The sequence below is a fragment of the Lontra canadensis genome, unplaced genomic scaffold, assembly GCF_010015895.1.
Source record: "Lontra canadensis isolate GAN:19392208 unplaced genomic scaffold, GSC_riverotter_1.0 scaffold43, whole genome shotgun sequence".
Classification (NCBI taxonomy): Eukaryota; Metazoa; Chordata; class Mammalia; order Carnivora; family Mustelidae; genus Lontra; species Lontra canadensis.
In genome coordinates, this window is record NW_022631037.1 from 5,231,039 (window position 1) to 5,251,153 (window position 20,115).

General features: G+C 39.8%; 1 protein-coding gene and 1 long non-coding RNA gene across 2 annotated transcripts in view; one reads left to right on the top strand and one right to left on the bottom strand.

Annotated features, from left to right (window-relative positions):
* The window catches only part of ANKFN1 (ankyrin repeat and fibronectin type III domain containing 1), a 405,557-nt gene that overhangs the window by 37,865 nt on the left and 347,577 nt on the right, over positions 1-20,115 (bottom strand). Inside the window, exons 11-15 of the mRNA XM_032872010.1 lie at positions 18,043-18,142; positions 17,619-17,751; positions 17,027-17,143; positions 10,276-10,491; positions 894-1,060 (exon numbers count right to left, since the gene is read on the bottom strand). Of these exons, the coding sequence (XP_032727901.1) occupies positions 894-1,060; positions 10,276-10,491; positions 17,027-17,143; positions 17,619-17,751; positions 18,043-18,142 (733 nt within the window). The remainder of the gene's footprint in view (positions 1-893; positions 1,061-10,275; positions 10,492-17,026; positions 17,144-17,618; positions 17,752-18,042; positions 18,143-20,115) is intronic.
* Positions 1-20,115, top strand: part of LOC116876058 — a 58,704-nt gene that overhangs the window by 34,778 nt on the left and 3,811 nt on the right. The window lies entirely within an intron of this gene.

Sequence of the window (20,115 nt, forward strand, 5' to 3'; positions counted from 1 at the left end):
TCTTTGAAGAGCCCATCATCATTTCCTTTGTTGTCATCTAATAGTATTTAATAAACAATACACTACAGTTAATAAGCTATTGTCACTTTATGGATCAAATTTTAAGTGACCGAATTAGAATCCCTTTTTGGTTAAGCAAATCCATAGCTGTAACTAGAATCTGCACATCTAATTTGTACTGTGAAGCCTGATGAAGCCTCAAGAGTTCTTATCTATTCTGTCCTTTTTTTCAGGTTGAGCACAATTCAGTTCATTATAGTAGATTTTCAGAGGCCTGCTGGAGGGCTAGTTGTAAATCTGAGCCAGATTACCAAGATTGGGTAGCCTTCCCAAAGCTAACAGGGTAATTCACCATAATGCCAAACTGTGGAGCAGTTTCCAGAAGCACAGGCCTTGTTACTTTTTTTCTTCTTTAGAGAATCATAAAGAGTACAGGAAACATACAGTCCTCAGGCCAGAGGGTTAGGGGTGGGGACACTGAGCACAGGAGGATTCTTTAAGGGGAAATTGCTCTACCAGAACCCATTTCCACAAGTGATACTTTAAAAAAAAAATGACTAAGTTGTGAAGAAAAGATACCGGAAATAGAATGTTAAAAGAAGAGGGCATTTATTCATTAACCAGTTGAGTATTGGTGGTTGCCCGATGAATACCATAGAGAGGAAGTGTAAGGAGTGTGCATCTCCTTCATGGGCTCACTCCTTCCACCAACCATCACCACAAACCCTCCTTATCCTAATGCTAAAATGCAGCTAAGCCTCTACCCCGGTGTACTGGCACCTGGGGACATCTCATCACAGAAACTACACTGTGTTAGTTTGCTTCTGACTCATCAAACCCATCACTTGAGCCATGGTTTCATCACAAGGAAATCTGGATTCCTCACAACTTACTTGGAAATGTTATTGTTTTCACGGATCTTCACGTGGCAGAGAATGTTGGGCAACTTTTGGGTAACCAGAACTTTGATCTGATCCACAGAGCTACACAGCTTTAGGTAACCCAGATATAATCCAGGAGAGAGACGCTGATGACTCCTTTTGTGATAAGAGAGAATATCCTGTAGGGTAAAGAACAAAATAACACATAGAACACCTTGAAAAGGTAATCTCAAAACTTTTTCCTTTCTTAGGTACACAAAGTTATAAATGAAAGGAGCTCTAACTAAGCAATTAGGTAAGAAGCCTTGGATACCACCATGAATGTTAAGGACATGTTGGTGGTACAGGCAAGCTTATCTTCAGGAGAATTATCCTCCAAGTCAAGTAATTAGTCATAAATATAGCCTGCATGCCTCCTATTTCCCTCAGTTTTCAGAGCCAGGATAGGTGTATAGATTGTGACTGGGAATGGGAAACTAAAAAACTAGAATTCATAATTTCTGTCCTTGAAGGGCTAATTATTTAGCTGGGGGAAACAGAAATTTGCAAGTGTCAAAGCTGACAAAGCTGTACAGGAAGCCTCATTATTTCAGAATAATTGGTATCTAGGAAAAGTCTTATTACTGAATGCCATCGTTTAAAATTGGATCAAAATTTTATGGTAATTAGAAAATGACTTGGTTGATTCTTTATCTTGAAAAATAAAACAAAAGTAATAGCAACAGGTTTGTTTATCTTACATTATTAACACTTAGTTCTGAGGATGAAGAAAGAATCAAGTATTGATTCCTTTTTTTTTTCTTCTTTTTTTTGGCTTAGTGTTTTAGGCTAAATTGTCTGATAGCTGAAATGCTATTCCTCATGTTTAACTTATACAACATGATCATGAAGAGGATATTTTCGCAAGAGTATTTGAAGTCTTCATATCTTTTCCCTGGCTTTTAAAAAATGTTGATATTTAGGTCATTCTCCTAGGATTCTTGTTCATTTTGTGTTCTTCAGTTGTTAACTGGCCTGCCCCTGCTAGATTCTTAATTGTCAGTAGTGTTGCCTGTGATTTGATCAGGTCTCCACATCATCTTCATCAGCTTCAAGAAATTCTGTATCTTTTGCAAGATTTCAAAATTTGTCTTGTAATAGATTTGCCTGGAATTTGCATTGTATTTTCACATCATAATATTCCCCAGGCAGCAGAGACTGAGTGAAACTGTAGGTGCAAAAGCAAGTGCCGGCCTAGTTGAGCGCAGAGGGATGTTTGAGTGGGGTCGTGTTTTATGTGTGGTTGGCTCTCCAGTGAACTATTTTTGTGGTGACTTTTGCTTCCCTGTACAACTGCAGGAACTCAGATAGTGAGTAAGTAGAAATATATATCAGTAGTTAATACCTTTTTCAACCTTTGGGCAGTGGGGGAATTGAAACAGAGTTAGAAGTGATGAGTCAGGTAAGCATTCGTATAGGCCAGAATGTAGCCTGGTTTTCTGAGGGAGTGAAAAGAAGGAAATGCAGGAAAAATTAAAAGGAAGAAAAAAATCAAACATTTAAACTTATACAGAATTCTATATGGAACAGAGAGATATGAAGCCTTCCTTGACCTGTATGCTCTGAAGGAGTGATCCCTCCTTTGTGGAATTCATCATCTGCAACATCTAACATATGCTATTGTGTATCATCTCCTCTGTCCTATCCTTTATCAAACATACTGAGTTCCAGGCACTACAGGAGACACTGAGGTTTCAGGTGAACATTATGTGATCCCTACTTTTGAGAAGGTTGAAAAAGACAGATGAGTAAACAAATGACCACAATATTCTGAAATCGGTTTTATAATAGAGGCAATGGAGGCATGCAGAGGAAGGAATACGTACTATTTTTCCTCTTTTATGTTCTTTTCTTGAAATAGGCTATGAAATTAATGGCAGTACTATGTTTTCTATTGCTTTGTGTCATTAGTACCCAGTGCTATTTCTGTATATAGTAGATACACAACATGTGAAAGTCAGGACAGGTCCCTAAGCCAGAACATAGGAGAATAGCAGAAGAGGGACAAAATAAGAATGGTCACAGTTGGGAGGAAGGCATAACCAGCAGGTACAGAAAAGCAAAGGCTAAATAACTTTTGTGATATTTGGCAAAAAAAAAAAAAGACTAGAAAAATTGGATTTTGTGTTCAAGAAGGAAGGAATTTTTATTAATGTCAGGAGATGGATAAGGCAGAACTTTTTGATGTCTCCTATCTTACCTCTTTACAAAAGATCACAGGAGTGGACTGGAGAAAGTTCAGTCAAAGTGAAATTTTGAGAAATGAACAGGTAATAAGAGAAACAAATGAGAGAAGGGGAAATGGAAGTATTCAGATCAGCAGAACTGGATGATATGTACCCTAGAGATACTTGCTGTACAAGCAGATGTGGCCACAAACCCATAGGTCATTATTTTTGAGAAGTGATGGGGAACTGGAAAAGTCTCTAGAGACTAGAAAAGGGCAAATATACCTATCTTTAAACAGGAAGGAGAGAGACACAGGATGACCCTGGTAATTAAAGACCACCAACTTATTGATCTTTGAACAAAATGAGAATGAACCATCAAATAATCAATTTTCAGTTACCCAGGAATCCTGAGACACTTTTAAATAGGAGTCAACATGATTTTGTGAAGGGCAAATCATACAGACAATGTTAATTTCCAGTAACAAAAGAGCAGAATCCATAGACCAGGGAGAAGTCTCCAGTGTGATCTGTTTCACTAGATAATCTGGCAAAAGTAGAATCTTGACCACATTACTTTAATAAGCTGAGTATCTGGGTTGAAGATTTGTGGATGATGGAGGTGGTGTGGGAACAGTAGACATGTTGAGTGATGGCCCTATAGGGACTTGTCCTGAGGGCCTGTCTCTTTAGCTTATTTATTGATGTTTCAGACAAAGAAATGAAGAATGTGTGTATCAAAATGGTGGGTCCCAAATTTGTTGGTGGTTTTGATTTTCTAGAAAATAGTAATAAAGCTCTGAATGATCCTATGCACTGGAAAAATAAGCTATCATAATTAGAGTTGAAACTTAATAAGAAAATGTCTTTGTAAAGACCCACACCGAGGAAAACAAATACAGGATGGATATAAGAGAAAAACATGTGGGGGTTAGAACTAACCTCAAATAGAATGAGAGTTAGGAAGACACTGTGGTTATGTAAAAACCAACACCATTCTTAGATGGAGTAATTTACTCTTTCGTTCACTTTTTTAAAAGGACTGACTAAGCATCTGCCTGTGTTTTCCTGCCTTTCGTAGTCATTTATCCTTCATTAGTCAGATTGTTTTTAGAGCCTGAGAAATGTATGGGAAGAGAAAGAAACTGTCCCATTCATATAATCTTAGGTACACTAGGAAGGACTTCTAAACCAAATCCAAAGCCTTTGGGCCCATATATTGCCTGATTTGACTTCTAACCTGTTTTTCTAGCCTTTAGTTTCATTACGGTCCAGTTGTGTCTCTTATCTCCAGCCAAAATGTATTGTTTTTTCCTTCCTCAGACATATCCCAGTGTCTCTTCTTTCATTCTGCTGGTTCATGAATTCACTCACTCGACAACTTTTATTGGGCACCTACTATGTATCAGGGTGTCATGCTAGAATATTAATGACATCAGTGAGATGTGATCTTCCCTTTCATGGAACTCAGATTTCCATGTGTGAGAGAGACATGTAGTAAATTTTTCTAACTCAAGGTGATAAGGGTTGTATAATATCCATTGTGACCCCAAGGTAGGGTTATCTCTACTTTTCCATTTCCTTATGCCTCATTTCTCTGCCATGCCCTCTATTTAATTCTCTCTCTTTATTCTTCCTTCCTTCTTCCCTCCCTCACTTCCTTCCTTCTTCTCTCCCTCCCTTATTCTCTCCTCTCTCCTTCCTACCCTCTCTTTTTCTTTTTTCCTCCACCTGGTGAACTTAATTTATCCTTCATGGCTCAGCCAAATGTCACCTCTTCTACAACGCCTTCCCTGATATTTCCAGGGAGAATTAATAGCTGCTTTGTCTGTGCTCCCATAGTACACTGTTTGTACTGCTATCAGGCTCTGGTTTAATTCTGCCTTGTATTACCTTGATTTGTTTACAAGTCGTCTCCCTCCCTTGACTGAACTCCTTGAGAGCAGGGACCTTGACTTACTCATTTGTTTTTCCTATAGCACCTAGAAGGGTTCCTGGCACCTAGTTGGTGCTGAAAAATGTTTATTAAATATGAAGTGAGAGGCCCAGAGGTAGTGGAATCTGGGGCTGGGCCTCTTGAAGAGAATATGCTATGTTGGTATAGGGACCAGGAAGGATCTATCCAACCACCCTCCCTTGAGCAGTTATCCTAAGAGCTTGTTAGAAGAATGACAGATGCTTTTCTAGTAACTACAGGGCTTTTGTTTCATTGCAGAGAGAATGGAAACTGAATTGTCCAGGGATAGCAAAGGTCATAAAATGGTGGCCTGGGTCTTTGTGGGCCCAAGATTATATGGACTGCAAAAAAGTTTTAAAAGATTTTTAAAGATTTTATTTATTTGAGAGAAAAAGAGTGAGTGAGAGAGCACGAGCGGCAGGGGGTGGGGCAGAGGGAGAGGGAGAAGCAGACTCTCCACTGAGCAGGGAGCCTGACTCGGTCTCCATCCCAGGATGCTGGGATCATGACCTGGGCCAAAAGGCAGATGCTCAACGGACTGAACCACCCAGGTGCCCCAAGAATTTAAATTTTCTAAATTATTTTCTAACCTTTAAAAATAAAGAGATTTAATTCAAAACTCTGTAGATTTTCCAACCTGTCTTTAAAAACTGGAAAACATTTCAACATTGGGACCACTTTCTTCCACTGTAGTTAGATGAGGCTGAATGGGGTCTTTAGATGGGACAAGGGCCCTCCAGATTAGTCTCTGTTGCTTCTGCTTGTTTTCTTTTTTTTTTTAATTGAGATACAATTAACATACTATAACATTCACCCTTTTAAAGTGTGAGATTCTGTGTTTTTTTCCTGTGTTCACAAGCTTGTGTGACTATCAGTACTACCTAATTCCAGATCATTTTCATCACTCCACAAAGAAGCCTGGCATTCATTAGCTGTTATGCCCGAGTCCCTCCTCCCTGCCCCTGGAACTACTCATCTACTTTCTGTCTCTGTGGATTTGCATGTTCTGGATGTTTCATATAAAGGGAATTGTATAATATGTGGCATTTTGTGCCTGGCTTCTTTCACTTGGGGTAATGTCCTCAGCGTTCATCCACTTTGCAGCATGGATCAGTGCTTCACTCATTTTTATGGCTGAATAATATTCCATCTATGGATATACCACTTTGGTTTATCCATTCATTAGTTGTTGGGCATTTGGTTGTTCCCACTCTTTGCTACTTGAATAATTCTGCTATGAATATTGCTAAACAGGTTTTTGTGTGAACCCAATTGTTTCTCATATCCAGATCAACTGGCTTACTTTCATTCATCTTCTTGATTCCTACAGTTTTTGATTCCCATGTTTTAGGGGCTGCATGGAGGTAGAAAGCAGGAATGTGCTGGAAAAAAGAAACACCAGAGAAGGGCAGAAGAAATAGTAGGTCTTGGGCATCACAGGTGTAAGGAGGCACAGGGTGACAAGGAATGCCTGAGGAGGAGGAAAACTTCACAGGCTTTCTCTAAGATTGTACCTTTTTTCCAAGGATTCAAAGAAAGGGAGGGAGAGGGTGTGTAAAGCAGTTCGGCAGAATGGGAAGGGTACCTGACTAGGAGTCAGGAAATTTGGGTCCTAGTTTCTCCTATGCTGCTTTTTGGCTGATATGACCTTGGGGAGTTATTTCCCTGAAATCTGTAGCTTCATCTGTGAGTGGGACACACTCACAGATGTGAATAAAACTACCCAATCTCACTGGGTTTTCACAAAGATCAAATGATATTATAGATGTGACAAAGTGTTTATAAACTTGAAAATATAATACTAACGTGAAAGATTTATCTTTAAGAAGAGTTCATCTGTGAAGTTTCCAGTTATTAAGGTGACCCAGGAGATCAATGTCTGAGTAACTCAGCACCTGAGAGGGGCCTCCCTATTGGAAATACTCTCATTGCCAATTAGTTTGTTCAGAGGGACTCTAATTTGTTCATAATAACTCTCTTTTTCCTAGACGCGTGTGGGGAGAAATGCTTCCTTTATCCCTCCCTCCCTCCTTCCCTCCCTCCCTCCCCTTCCTTCCTTTCCTTTCCTTTCTTTTCTTTTTCTTTTCTTTCTTTCTTTCAAGGATCTTTCTTCTAGATATGAGAAAGGCCTGCAATGAAGGTCTGGGACTTGAGAGGATCGGGAATTTGAGAGGGTTAGACCCTGGAGCTTCCTCGGGGCCCTACAGATTAGTAGATTAGTTATGGACCCAGATTTTGTTAGAGCCCGTACCTGTTTTGAAAACCCCATTGCAGATCATACAATTTTTATGCAACTTTTCCTTAGTTCTTACGGAAAAAGAGACAGAGTGGTGTAATGCCCCAAGGGATGACTGAGCCAGTTCCAGGGTCTGTGGGAGGGTATGGCCTAAGCATGCTCTGAGGAGGGCCAAGCATTATTTGGATTTTTCTGAGTAGAGAAATAATAACAATCACTAACATTTATTTTAGTGCTTACTTTTGCTACTCTTCTAATGCTTTATGTATTAACTCATTTAATCTTCATTCAAACCCTGTGAAATAGAGTTTTTTGCAGAGGAGGAAATATGAGAGATCAAAAATTAAGTAACTTGCCCTAGTCATATAACTAGACAAGGTGGAGTCAGGAATAATACCCAGCCAGCCAGGTTCCAAAGTGGTGCCTTAGTATGTGTTGTGATATGGCCGGAAAAAGCCTAAGCCTCCCATCTGAAGGTCTGGTGGTCATCACTCTACTGACCATAAAAGGAGACTGGTTTGTGGCCCAGCCTGCTTTGGGCAAACACCAAAACTTGTGACTACTTCCGTGATGAGTTGGTGGGGCCAAATCTTGACTTAATTAGGCGTGACTGGATACCAGCCCCAGTAGTTTTATTCCCCATTTCCTCTTCAGTGTAAGACCTGAATGGAAGGAGGGGAGAGAGAAGTAGGAGGAGAAGGAGAGTGGGGGTGGGTGGGCGCGACATCAGGCAGAAATGTGCCAGTCAGAGAGGGTAAATTTTCCATTTGAATCTGTGTGGAAACCTGATCTTGCCTCTAATTTTGGTCTCCTTCTCTAACAACCTTTCGCCAGATTGGAATCTTTCTGCACCTGTAACACATTTTTAATGTAATAAGTCTAGGAGAAACCAGGTATTATATCATGCTGGGGCCTGTGCTGTGTTTCTAGGAGCAAAGGTAGCCCAGACCCCAGTTTATCCCTATAGGGGATTAGTGTATTAGTCACCCTGTAAAAGCTCAATTTATTATGATTTTTAAAATGTTTCTTTTAGCACTTGCTTATAAAGGGTGAAGAGGAGAGCCACGAATATGTCTGTGTTCCCTGCCCCCATCTCTTACACACACATGTACACACACACACACACACACACACACACACCCTCTATCAATTTCATATGAACCCAAATTCTGTAAAATCAAAGCCAGAGGTATTGGCTTTGACCAGTTAGCTTACCTTTGCTACACTGGACTCCATTCTGGTTTGGGCTAGTACAAGGAAAGTAAAGGTGAGATTACTGTATCAATCACTTCTCAGTGAGGAATGAAAATAAGATAGTGGGGGGCTCCTTGGTGGTTCAGTGGGTTGAGCCTCTGCCTTTGGCTCAGGTCATGATCTCAGGGTCCTGGGCTCGAGCCCTGCATCGGGCTCTCTGCTCAGCGGGGAGCCTGCTTCCCCTTCTCTCTCTGCCTGCCTCTCTGCCTACTTACGATCTCTGGCAAGCAAATAAATAAAAATATTAAAAAAAAAAAGAAAATAAGATAGTGGGCTGGTGGCTTAGCTTTTTAAGGTGATCATAAAGGGTTATATGTACCAAAGCTGGGGTTTATGTGGGACAGAGCCCTTTCTTTCCCTTTACTCTGGGGTGGCTGTCTTGTACACATATGCCACCAGTTGCACAGGGCTCAGTCAAGGTAGGTGTTTCTGCCGGCTTTACCACCTAACTGCAGAGTACTATAGAACTCATCCCCATGACTAGGCTTAAACAAAAGAAAAAGAAACAGTGTGACGCCCATGTTCACATAAGAACCCATGAGGGGTGTGATGGTATGGAGAGAGCACTGGACTCAGGAGCAGAAGATGTGTTTTGTATCCTGGTTTGGCCAGCCAGCCTGAGTCTTGATCTAAGCTGCCTGAATTTTGAATTTTGGTGGCTATTCCAGTCTCCAGTGAGTCTTTAATCCTTTATTTCATTTCTGGTTCCTTATGACTACAATTCTAACTCCTGCCCAGGAATGTGATGTCAAGTGGCAGAAAGAAGCCTGATTCCGGTCAGAAGATCTGAGTTTAGGTTTCAGCCCTCCATTTTCTCACTGTATGCCCAGTGGCAAATGAAAGTTTTGTGGGGACTGAAGTGAATACAATTTTTGGTGCCTTCTTCTTCTTTTTTTTTTTTTTTTAAGATTTTATTTATTTATTTGTCAGAGTGAGTGAGCACAGGCAGAGGGAGAAGCAGGCTCCCTGTTGAGCAAGGAGCCCGATGTGGGACTCAATCCCAGGACACCGGGATCATGACCTGAGCCGAAGGCAGCCGCCCAACCAACTGAGCTACCCAGGCGTCCCTTTTGGTGCCTTCTTTAAGGAGAAGAATATAACATTATTGGGATCTCTGCCAGGGCACTGGAAGGGGCTTGTACAGGTGAAGAGCTAAACTGTGCTGGAGCTTCATTAGCTTCACTAACTCTGCCTCTCTGTGTGGCCATATGTCGTATATAATTTCTTTGATCCTCAGTCCTTTCATTCCTATAATGGACTTTATCATGCTTGTCTGACCCAGGGGAGCATTATAGGGAACAAATGAGTAAATAGGTGTTAAGAGTTTTTGTTCAGAGGGTTTTACACACACACACACACACACACACACACAGAGTCCAGGAATGTATTATTATTATTATTATAGTCCCTTCAGGTATTGGTTTAATGTTTTGATTATACTACCTATAGACCCTACTCAAATATTTGTCTCAAAGTTTCTTGTTGGTTCTTTGGTCAGGGGTATTTTTGGAGTGCCCACCACTTGTATTGCTTGATGAATTCCAGAGCTGGAGAGTGATAAATAAAAAATAAGCTTCTGCATCTTTCCTGTGTGTGGGATACAAGCAGTGAAATACCTCTGGGCCCTCTCCACTTCATCACTGCATTTGTAAGTGGCTCTTGGTATATTTCACTGGAGTCTCAACAAGTGTGTTTGGAACTTTAAATATGCAGTATTAGAAAACTCAGAAGACTGCTTACCTGGATGGTGATCAGTAAAATATCTAAGGCTGTTGGCTCCTCGGGTGTTGACAAAGACTTCCTCTGGCTTTGGAGCTTTGAGATCTGCATCCATTTGCCATTAAAAAATGAATAAAGCATCTCCACTTCTCTGATGGTGACTATGAGGATGTTTCCGTGCCGGTCTTTAATGGGCTCATAGTAAACTCTTCCCAAGTTGTGTGTTCCAAGTAAGTTCTAGAAACAAATAGATTTCTGGTAGCTGGGATGATGCTGTGCAAACAAAGCAACATAACTGCAACAAAAGACACTGCATGATTAACTGATATTTCTGAAAAGTTTTTTTATTTTTTTAAGCAAATTTAAACCTAGAGTATGTGCCACCACAGAAATGTACTTAACAGAAGCTCAAAGAAAATCTCTTCACCATAAGCCTGCAAAGATTATAGTAAGAGGCACAAAAATTATGTTTTTTTAAGCAAATTCAATATCTGTAAATATCTCTTACCCACATAGACACACCAGCCCATACACCTCAGTTACCAGCACTTGAAGAGAATCCCAGATGTTTTAAAGAAAAATGCCTGATATTTCAAGTATGCCACTTGTGGAGTTTTCAAGAGATCTACAGTAAGCTGGTATGAAGTGGGGTTGTTTAAAATGAAGAAGTGAATTGACAATGTAGCACATTGTACAGGTCCCCAAATGACTGCACATTCCTTTCAAGATACTTTAATTGGGAGATTGGCCTGGTTTGACTTATCTGAATTTCAGGGGTTTCTATTTATTTAAAATTACGTTAAAATTATTTGTAAGCTAGGTCAACTGAGGCAGACAATACTTTTAGTAAGGTAGGAAGAGAAAGATGCCACATCAAATGTGGAGGGGCCCATTTTTATTACTAAAATAAACAGAATTTTTTAAATATGCAGGGCTTGAAGATTTCTAACCTAGAACACTGGATGAATAGGATAAAATACCCTTTTACTTTGAATATCTGTGATTTTTAAAAGATATAAACAAACCATCTCAGCACTCCCAGCAGCCATTTGTGAGCTCAGATAAATGTTGATGACCAGTTAGCAGGAGAGCAAAAGTAGAGCCAGAACTTGGAAAAGTGAAACTGATGACCTAAAAATGAATGAGCCAGCTGGTCCATATCTACAGCTTTGAAAACACGGGAATGTTCTTCCAGGTAGAGACTGTCTTCTATCTTTTGTTTTTCCTCGCTAGAACTGGACTCATAAGTAAGAAATTTCATTAATAATTATTAACATATAAACATTTGTGGGATCATTATTTTTTCAATTAACCTCATCATTCAGTCCGATTATTCCTTTTTAGTAAGTGACTTCTAAATCTAGAGAAGTTAGGTGGGTAAGGCTTTTCACCCAGCCCTCTGTAATAATACAGTTTTATATAAAGGCAGTTTGCTGCCAAGTAATACTGGTGAATAAACTGATAAGCTGGCTATCAAAAAAAAAAAAAAAAGGGGCCTGATTTGTACCATAGGCCCATTTCTGTGGTGTAAATACTCCCACTGACACTAGCCAATTTAAAGCTACCCAGCTACCAAAAGTTTGACAACAGGCTTTCAGAATTCCTGAATATTTAACATTTGGCTCTCTTGAGCCAGTTCAACTTGGCTCCAGCAGCCACCAGCCACAGCTGCTAAGCCTTTAGTTACACTGGTATTGAGTTTCGGGGCGGCTCCTGTTCATTAACTCTTAGCCTTCTGAAGAATTTTTTACCCTCTCTGGCCCTGAGTTTCATCATTTAAAATTAAGAGTCAGCCCTTATGCTAATCCCTACCTTACAGAGTGTTTGGGAATTAAGTGAAACAATGCATGAGAAAGTATTCTGTGAACTCTTTAGCTTCATACAAGTAGGGTATGGGCTTTCTTTATGCTCTAATTGGAATCCCACCCTGGCTTACACTTACTCTTTTTCAGGACTCTGCCTAGGTTTCATCTTTTCTGGGAGAACTTTCTCAACTCTCTCAGAATTTACCATCCCTTCCTTTGTCCCCTATAGTTTCCTGTGGAAACTTGTATCTTAGTGTGACTCTGGTTTTCCTACAGATTGGTGTACATGTCATGAGCTCATGGTTATTTCATTTCTGTGTCTCTGGGTTACTTGCACAGTGCCTGGCACATATTAATAGCTCATTTAGTCTTTGCTGACTGAATTAACATTTTATCATTAGGACAGTAGAAAATATGATTTATTTTGGACTAAAACTGGTAGGGAAACATTGAATGTGGTGGTCGTTGTGTTTAAGCAGAGTTATCATCAGTGGTTCACCATCATCTTTGGATATGTTGACCAACACTTTGAATAAGAAAGCACTAAAAGTCTTCCTGAAATTCTTTATTGACATCAAATTGGGTTAGAGAACTAGCTCTGGGAGAGCCCAATTTCAGAGCAGAATATCTTTGTGAAAATAAATTGCAACCATGTTCCAAGGGGGAAAATTTGGGATTCTTTATGCCTAAAGGAAAACCACCTTAATACTTTTCGTGCTATGCAACCAAGATTGGGAGATCTGGGAACCCTGAGGATCCTACAAGTTAAAGAGGAATAAAAACCACCTGATGGCTCACAGGAATGCATCTAGGTTATAATCAGAACAAATCACAGGACTATCAATAAGCCTTAGATAAGCATACTATTTAGAGGCCTTTATTCAGCTTGGGGTGACATGGAAAGTTGGATATGAAGGCCTGAAAAGGAGAGTAAAATTATGGGGAAACTTTTATCACCCTTCTTGAAAAATGAAAAAGACATGGTATTTCTAAGTGTTACCTGGCTTTTAATCCTTAGTACTAATTCTAAAAACTATGGAAGGGGCGCCTGGGTGGCTCAGTGGGTTAAAGACTCTGCCTTCGGCTCAGGTCATGATCCCAGGGTCCTGGGCTTCCTCCCCTCTCTCTCTCTCTGCCTGCCTCTCTGCCTACCTGTGATTTCTCTCTCTCTGTCAAATAGATAAAATCTTAAAAAAAATTTTTTTAAAGCTATGGAAGAGGAAAGTTTAATGTAACCCAATCTACAGTGTCAGATGATTACTGTATTTTGAGGGTATTTCGGATACCCCTCAATATAAGAGCAATGTACACTTTTGCCGTTTGGGTACCCTGTCATTTTCCTAAGGGTGGGAAAAATAGTGTGGGGTCTTGGCCACTTACAGGTTTTCTCATCTTACTATTTTTTACTCCAAATGTTGGTAGATAATTGTCTTTCTTCCTGCTTAGGTCATATTAATCAATTAATTCATAATTTACCCTTTTTCAATAAAATCTAATCTACTTCTCCTAAATCAGCTCCAAATGATACAGAATAGACTACTTTTACTTTTTAAGCTATAATATAGATAATTTCTCCTATTTAAAATTTTTGTCTGCTTTTTAAAGTAAGTGAATGCATAATAAGATGAAGTAGTAGTGGAAAAAATGTAGACTTTAGAGTTATATAGATCTAGATTTGTAACCAGACTCTGATACTTCTTATTAGTGCAAGCTTGGGCAAGTTATATAACATTTGTAGGCCTCAGTTTCATCATCTGTTAAGTGAGTATCAGTAATACTATTTTCTTATTAGGGTGTGACAGAGGTTAAGTTAGATATAGTTGTAAAGCACTTATCATAGTGCCTGGCATGTATTCCGTGAAATGAAAGTTGTTGTTTCATATTATTATTTATTATTATATATTAAAGAACCTCACTATAGAGCAGAAATTGTATTACAAGGCACCTGGTGCACAGTGGATGGTATGCACTGTGATGAAGGTGAAGTCAGTATGCAATGAAAACTGGAGGAGAAAGATTGTGACCATGGGGATAAAATGTCTGAGCCAGTCTTAAGAGAGCATGAATCAGGGCATGACATGGTCAGAATCTTTTATTGGCTACCATGGCAGAAGCATAGAGAAAGGATTGGAGAATATACTGGAATATATAAGTATTCCAGTATATATAATACTGGAAGCAAGAGTATGACTTTGGAGGCTTTTGATGTAACTGGAGTAATTAGGCAGTGGTAGTGATGCTGGAAAGGGGGGGGACAGTACAGTGATAGATAACCAGAGGTAGGTCCACAGGATTTATGTATGACTGATGCCAATCAAACTATTTAAGAATGCATTTTTACTTTCCTCTTAACGTCACAGAAAATGTCAATTACCAGAGAGATCTAAAATATTCAGTAGCAATTTCCCCAAATCCGGTTTTCTTCCTCTTGTGAAATATTTTGTGTGCCTGTTATCCCTTCTCACTGCCTAAAAATCAAAGGCGGCTTCATTATTTTTATACATTTTTATCCTAAAGATCAGCAAAAGGTTTGGGCAATAGGTCCTACCAGAAAAAAAAAAATGACAAAGACTTCTGTTATTTAAGCAAGCAAATAGAAATGTGAAGTAGAGAGGTAATGCATAGCAGTGCTCTGGCCTTCCATAAAGGGGAACTGGTTGCTGAGTACTGTGAGGCACTGGTCAGCATGCAGGACTGGTAAACTATCCAGGTGGTGACTATGACATGAGGTACAGTTCTGTGATCCTTTTTTTTTTTTTTTTTTTTTTTTTTTTTTTAAAATAAGAGCACCTCTAGGTATACTCTCTGGTGTACAAGGGTTGGACAAATACATTTACTTATTCAACCAATACTATTGAATTGGAGTGATGAAATACAAAGTGGGGTCAATGCCAGGAAGCTTTTCAGCTTGGTGGTGGGAAAAGAATTCCCACTCATTTTCTTTTAACGAATTATGTAGTGAAGTTATCATCTGATACAGGATTGGAGAGAGTGGGGAAGGGATGGGATGTAAGGGAATGGAGGAGGTTTTAAATAGTTGCCTTATAGTTTGGGAAAGTGAAATTAGAGAAATGGCATGTGATCACTAGGTAACTTATATGTGAGAATTATAGCCATGAACTACATGAACTAGCCATGACACAGCTCCCCTGCCTTTTTGTGTGTGTGTGTGTGACTTCTATGCAACAGTGTGCAAGTCCTCCAGTGTAGACATGTTGGATTCATCCAGGCTTAAATTTTCCAAGTAAATAATATGGCGGGGGAAGACAGTGGCCAGAAATTTAGAATATTTTCAAGGGAGTGATTAGGATGGGCCAAGGAATCTAAGCTGGGCAAAGAAGGGAAAGAGATCAGAAGGGAATTGATAAAGTATGAAAAGTGGAGGGGTCAATATATTGGGGGGCCAGGAAAATCCAAGAGCTAATGCAATGAGAGTAGTTGAGTAGGGGCACACTGACCATCATGGCTGCTCTTTGGCTCCTCAGTATCTAGCTGCACTGGCTTTGACAGCCAGACCCTTCTCATGTTACTGATACGAGATGAATGTGTTCTAGGAATAAAGAGTCCTATTTGAAATTCTAAGCTTGTTCAGTCTGTGATCCAAGCATGTCTAGGCTGTATGATGAGTTAATGAAGAGTCCACTAAGGTGTCTAAGTCTCCCAAGAAAGAACTTAAGTAAGGTATCAAGGAGCCTCCTGAGAATGAACTTTTACCCGAAGGCAGGGGCAGTTTGAGGCACAGGGGCTTGTTCCAACTCAAGTTGATCAGTGATGAAGGGGGTCTCTGAATTCAGTACAGTCATCACGGTCCAGCTGCAAGAGCTCTTCCTTGAGTTGAAGAACATTTTGTAGTTAAGAGTGAGCTGAAATACAGAGCATCGTTTCCTAAAATCTCTGAGGACACTGAGCACACAGGCAGTAAGCTGTTGATGCAATGGAGTATAGCACAGGAGAAATAAGAGTTGCCTTTCAGAATTAGAATAGCAACATAATAACTGTTACTATTTCAAGTGTTTAATTTTTATTATTTTGTGGGTCAAGAAATGAAGTTCCTGTAATTGCTGGTGGGGGTGGAGCCACAAAAATATTTTTTGTTGTTATGATCCTATTTTTATGCCTTGGCTGGTATGGCCTGGCCAAACACAGCTTACATAGATTCCTGTTATGTGTATTTCTGGGGTTTATGTAACTGACAACTTTGTAGGTAAATACCCATCGCTGATAAAGGCTCAGTGATCTCTTAAAAGACTCCAAGTCCATGTAGTTAAGAACCACAAATTCAGGTAATACTAGAAAACAATGAAAGGAAACCCAGAAGAAGTTGGTGAAAATTCAGTGTCTTTTCTAGTTAGGGCTTTGTAAGCTACAAATATTCTTGTAAGGCTTGGGGACCTGATCTTATTAGGTTAATAATATGGAAGGATGAATAAATTCAGGATACAGGTAAGCTTCTAAGAACTTTTTTTTTTTTAAAGTAAGCAAAAATGTATGCAAATTCCTATGCTTTAACAAAAGATCAAGCCAAGAAACGCTTCAGAATATCTGCCGGTCTCTTTTTCCACCTCTATACACTAGTTAGATGCACAGGATGCCAGAGCAGCAAGGGTTTCTCCTGTGATCGAGTCAAACTCCTCTTATTTTGCAAGTAATGAAACTGAGACCCAGAAAGGAGAAATGAGTTGACTGATTAATATCAAATCCAGAACTCAAGTCTCACCTCTTGTTTAGGGGGTCACTCCTAGACTCTTGAAGAGAGACCCTTGCTCCTTGTCCAGGAAATTGCCAAAGGCACAGTTTCCCAACATGAACAGATGTGCACCTCAGACTGCATAAGAAGCCTTTATATGCTTAGAGATCTGAAAGAGAAAAGAGCCCATCCTTTTCCTTTCCAGGTGGGCTTGGTAACTGAACTGACCAAGCTTTTCTAAGATTTCCTTGGGAATCTGGGTTGAAACCTGGCCCCTCACCTGTAGCTGGGCCGTTGCTGCAAGCATCTTCTGCCGAGTTTGCAGCACCGTGGATGAGGACATGGAGATAGGTACGCTTTGTCTCAACCACCTTATATCTTCCCACATACAGGACAGCTGCAAAAGAAGTCACGAGGTCATATGATCATCCAAGCCAGTACATGATTTAGGTTGTGGCATCAAAGCAAAAAGCAGGGAAAAGGAAACCTGACCCCTGATGTTTGTTCTCCAGTCCATTTTCAGATACATGCAAAACAACTTTTTGATCTCTGTCCAATTGGAAAAAGATCTGAATGTTAATGAAATAGTCAGATCCACATTTTAGTCTTTGCCAAATGATCCCATAACTCAGAATAGTGGAGACACAGTCTGACAGAATGCAAGCTTCTTTGCTTTGAAAATGTAGCATAGATGCAACTTTGACATTTTTTTTATGGCACAGGGCATATCAGGGCTGAAAGAAGACCTTTGAGATAATTTACTCCCACCCCAATACTTTGATCATTGGAGACTGCTCAACAAAGGTTTCAGAGATTTATGCACAGGAACATTGGTGCAAACTGGGGAAAAATGAAATCAGAACTCAGTATACCTTTGTGAACCACAGAAAGTCTTGTGTAATGGAACTGGTATGAGAGTCATCAATTTCAACAATTGGTATTTGATCTTCATTGGTGACTAACATATTGTCTTTGTAATAAAATATAACGGCTAAGTAGAGTCCCCTAAAAAGAAAAAGCAAAATGAAGAATTGTCTTCAAGTGTCTCTTCTGCCAAGCTTGAATCATGATAAAAGATCATTTAAAATATACCTGTGAGCATAGTCCTGCTAAGTATCATGTGTTCACAGGCTAGAACTCAGCAAAATTATTATCTTGCCCAAATTCTCAGGAGAAAAGTGAATTTCATGCTCTTTTAATAACAAAAGGGAAATTTCTATTATGTTGCTACTAAGAATCCAAACCAGCTGATTCCTGAGAAGTTAAGACTTTCTGGAAAAATTGCATAGGACCCACCGTTTTAAGGTTTTCACAAACTTATTTGAGGAATGGAATAGGTGTTTCAGGCTCCTTGAGACTGACTGCTTGCGGCCTGTGGTTTGTAATTTTGAAGTTTCTAAAACACAAAAAAAAATACAGTGTAAATTCCATTGGCAGCGCAACACTCCCAGTACTTCTTCCCACCTCCCTGCCTTCCTCTTCCTTGTCCCCTTGGTGTCACTTATCCTCAGTTTCATGAAGGGATTCAGCTCATTCATTCCTACAAAAATCTCTTATATCTTGAGTTGCTGTCGGTTACCTCAATTAATGATCAGCTCCTCAAAAATGTTGGAGATGAGTAACATTTATAACTCCAGGGAAAACCACTTAGGCATTTTGTTTATATTTTCCAGATGAGTGATTTATATATTTCCAGATGAGTGGGATAAAAAGAAATGGAATCAAATCTTTGCCCTCCTCCCATTGCCTTTAATATTCACACATTTCTCGGGGCGCCTGGGTGGCTCAGTGGGTTGAGCCTCTGCCTTCGGCTCAGGTCATGATCCCAGAGTTCTGGGATCGAGCCCCACATCGGGCTCTCTGCTCAGCATGAAGCCTGCTTCCTCCTCTCTCTCTCTCTGCCTGCCTCTCTGCCTACTTGTGATCTCTCTCTCTCTCTGTCAAGTAAATAAATAAAATCTTTAAAAAAAAAATTCACACATTTCTCAATGCTGGCAAAGCTCTTTTTGTTAGTTTATATATTCCATTAATTTTTTTCATTATATAACTAATATACGCACATTGCAGAAAGTCTGGAGAAAAGAGAAAAAACAAAACTTCACTCACTTTCGTATAACCACGGCTAGCATTCTCGGGCAGTTTTTTCCAGTGTATATGTTGGCTTATAAAAATAGTTGTAGGCATTGGTATGATTGTCACCGTAATTATTCAGAAGAAGAAACTGAGATTGAGAGGTTAAAATGGATTGCTCAAGACTGAAAAGCCAGTACCCAGAAAAACCAAGACATTAATTTACTGAACAAATATTTTTTCGTACACTACCATGTGCTATGGCTACATTGGTAAGCAAATCGTTCATCCCTTCTATTTACAACCTGGAGCTTTCACTGATAAAACTTGCAGACTTCCCCAGATAAGCTTTACAAATAGTACTCCATGGACCTGAACTAAATCATCATGGATTTCAATTCTCATCTGTACCATGAAGAGAAGCTGAGGTTGTTGGGGTCATCACCAGCTTTGGACAGACATGTCACTGGGATGAGAATATGGTCTGTATCACTGCTGTTAGGCAGGGAAAGCTGGGCAGACTGCCTGTGGCTGAGGCCCAGTTTGGTTCTGCTTATGATCCTATAGGAGCAGTTAGGAGTAAGCTGACTGACACGAGCATTCATGCCAGCTTCAAGCTAGTGCTGGTAATGGTTATTCCTGGCAGAACAAAGCAAAAACATTTTTTTCTGACTTGAACATGAATTTGGCTGGTCATATTGTACTTGAAAATGATGCTGCCGGGACTTCCGGTTAAACGCAGCTTATTGAACATATTCATTACGTACTGCTCTATCCCCAAATCTCACTAAACCAGAGTAAAGAGATTTAAAAAAAAAAAAAGAAAGGGAAACTACATGAATCTATAAAGACAAAGAGATGAGAAAGGAAACAAAAGCAAGTGAACTTTGGTAGCTAGAAAGCAGATGGACAGATGGATTTAGCAGACTTGAGAAAGTGGAATCGTAAGCCAGCAGTGGAGAAGGCTGAGAAGTAACCTGATTCACCCTTTGGGCACCACACACTGCTGGAACTGGGGGATGAGTGTGGAGCTAAAATCAGAGGGATTTGGTGAAGTCTGTTTAAAAAGCAGTCAGACTTCTAGATCTCCTACTCTACCCTGCATAGCCGGACAAATGCCCCTTCCGCACTCTAGGAAAAAAAAAAAAAAAAAAAAAAAACAACTAGTGGCTTATTCTCTGAAAAACACAAAGACAGGTTTCTAGAGTGGGAGACATGGAGTAGAGTTAAAAATGGGAGTGAAAGGTAGTACTGTACCCAAAACAGGTGGATGAAATCAAAGTTTCCATGCAGATTACT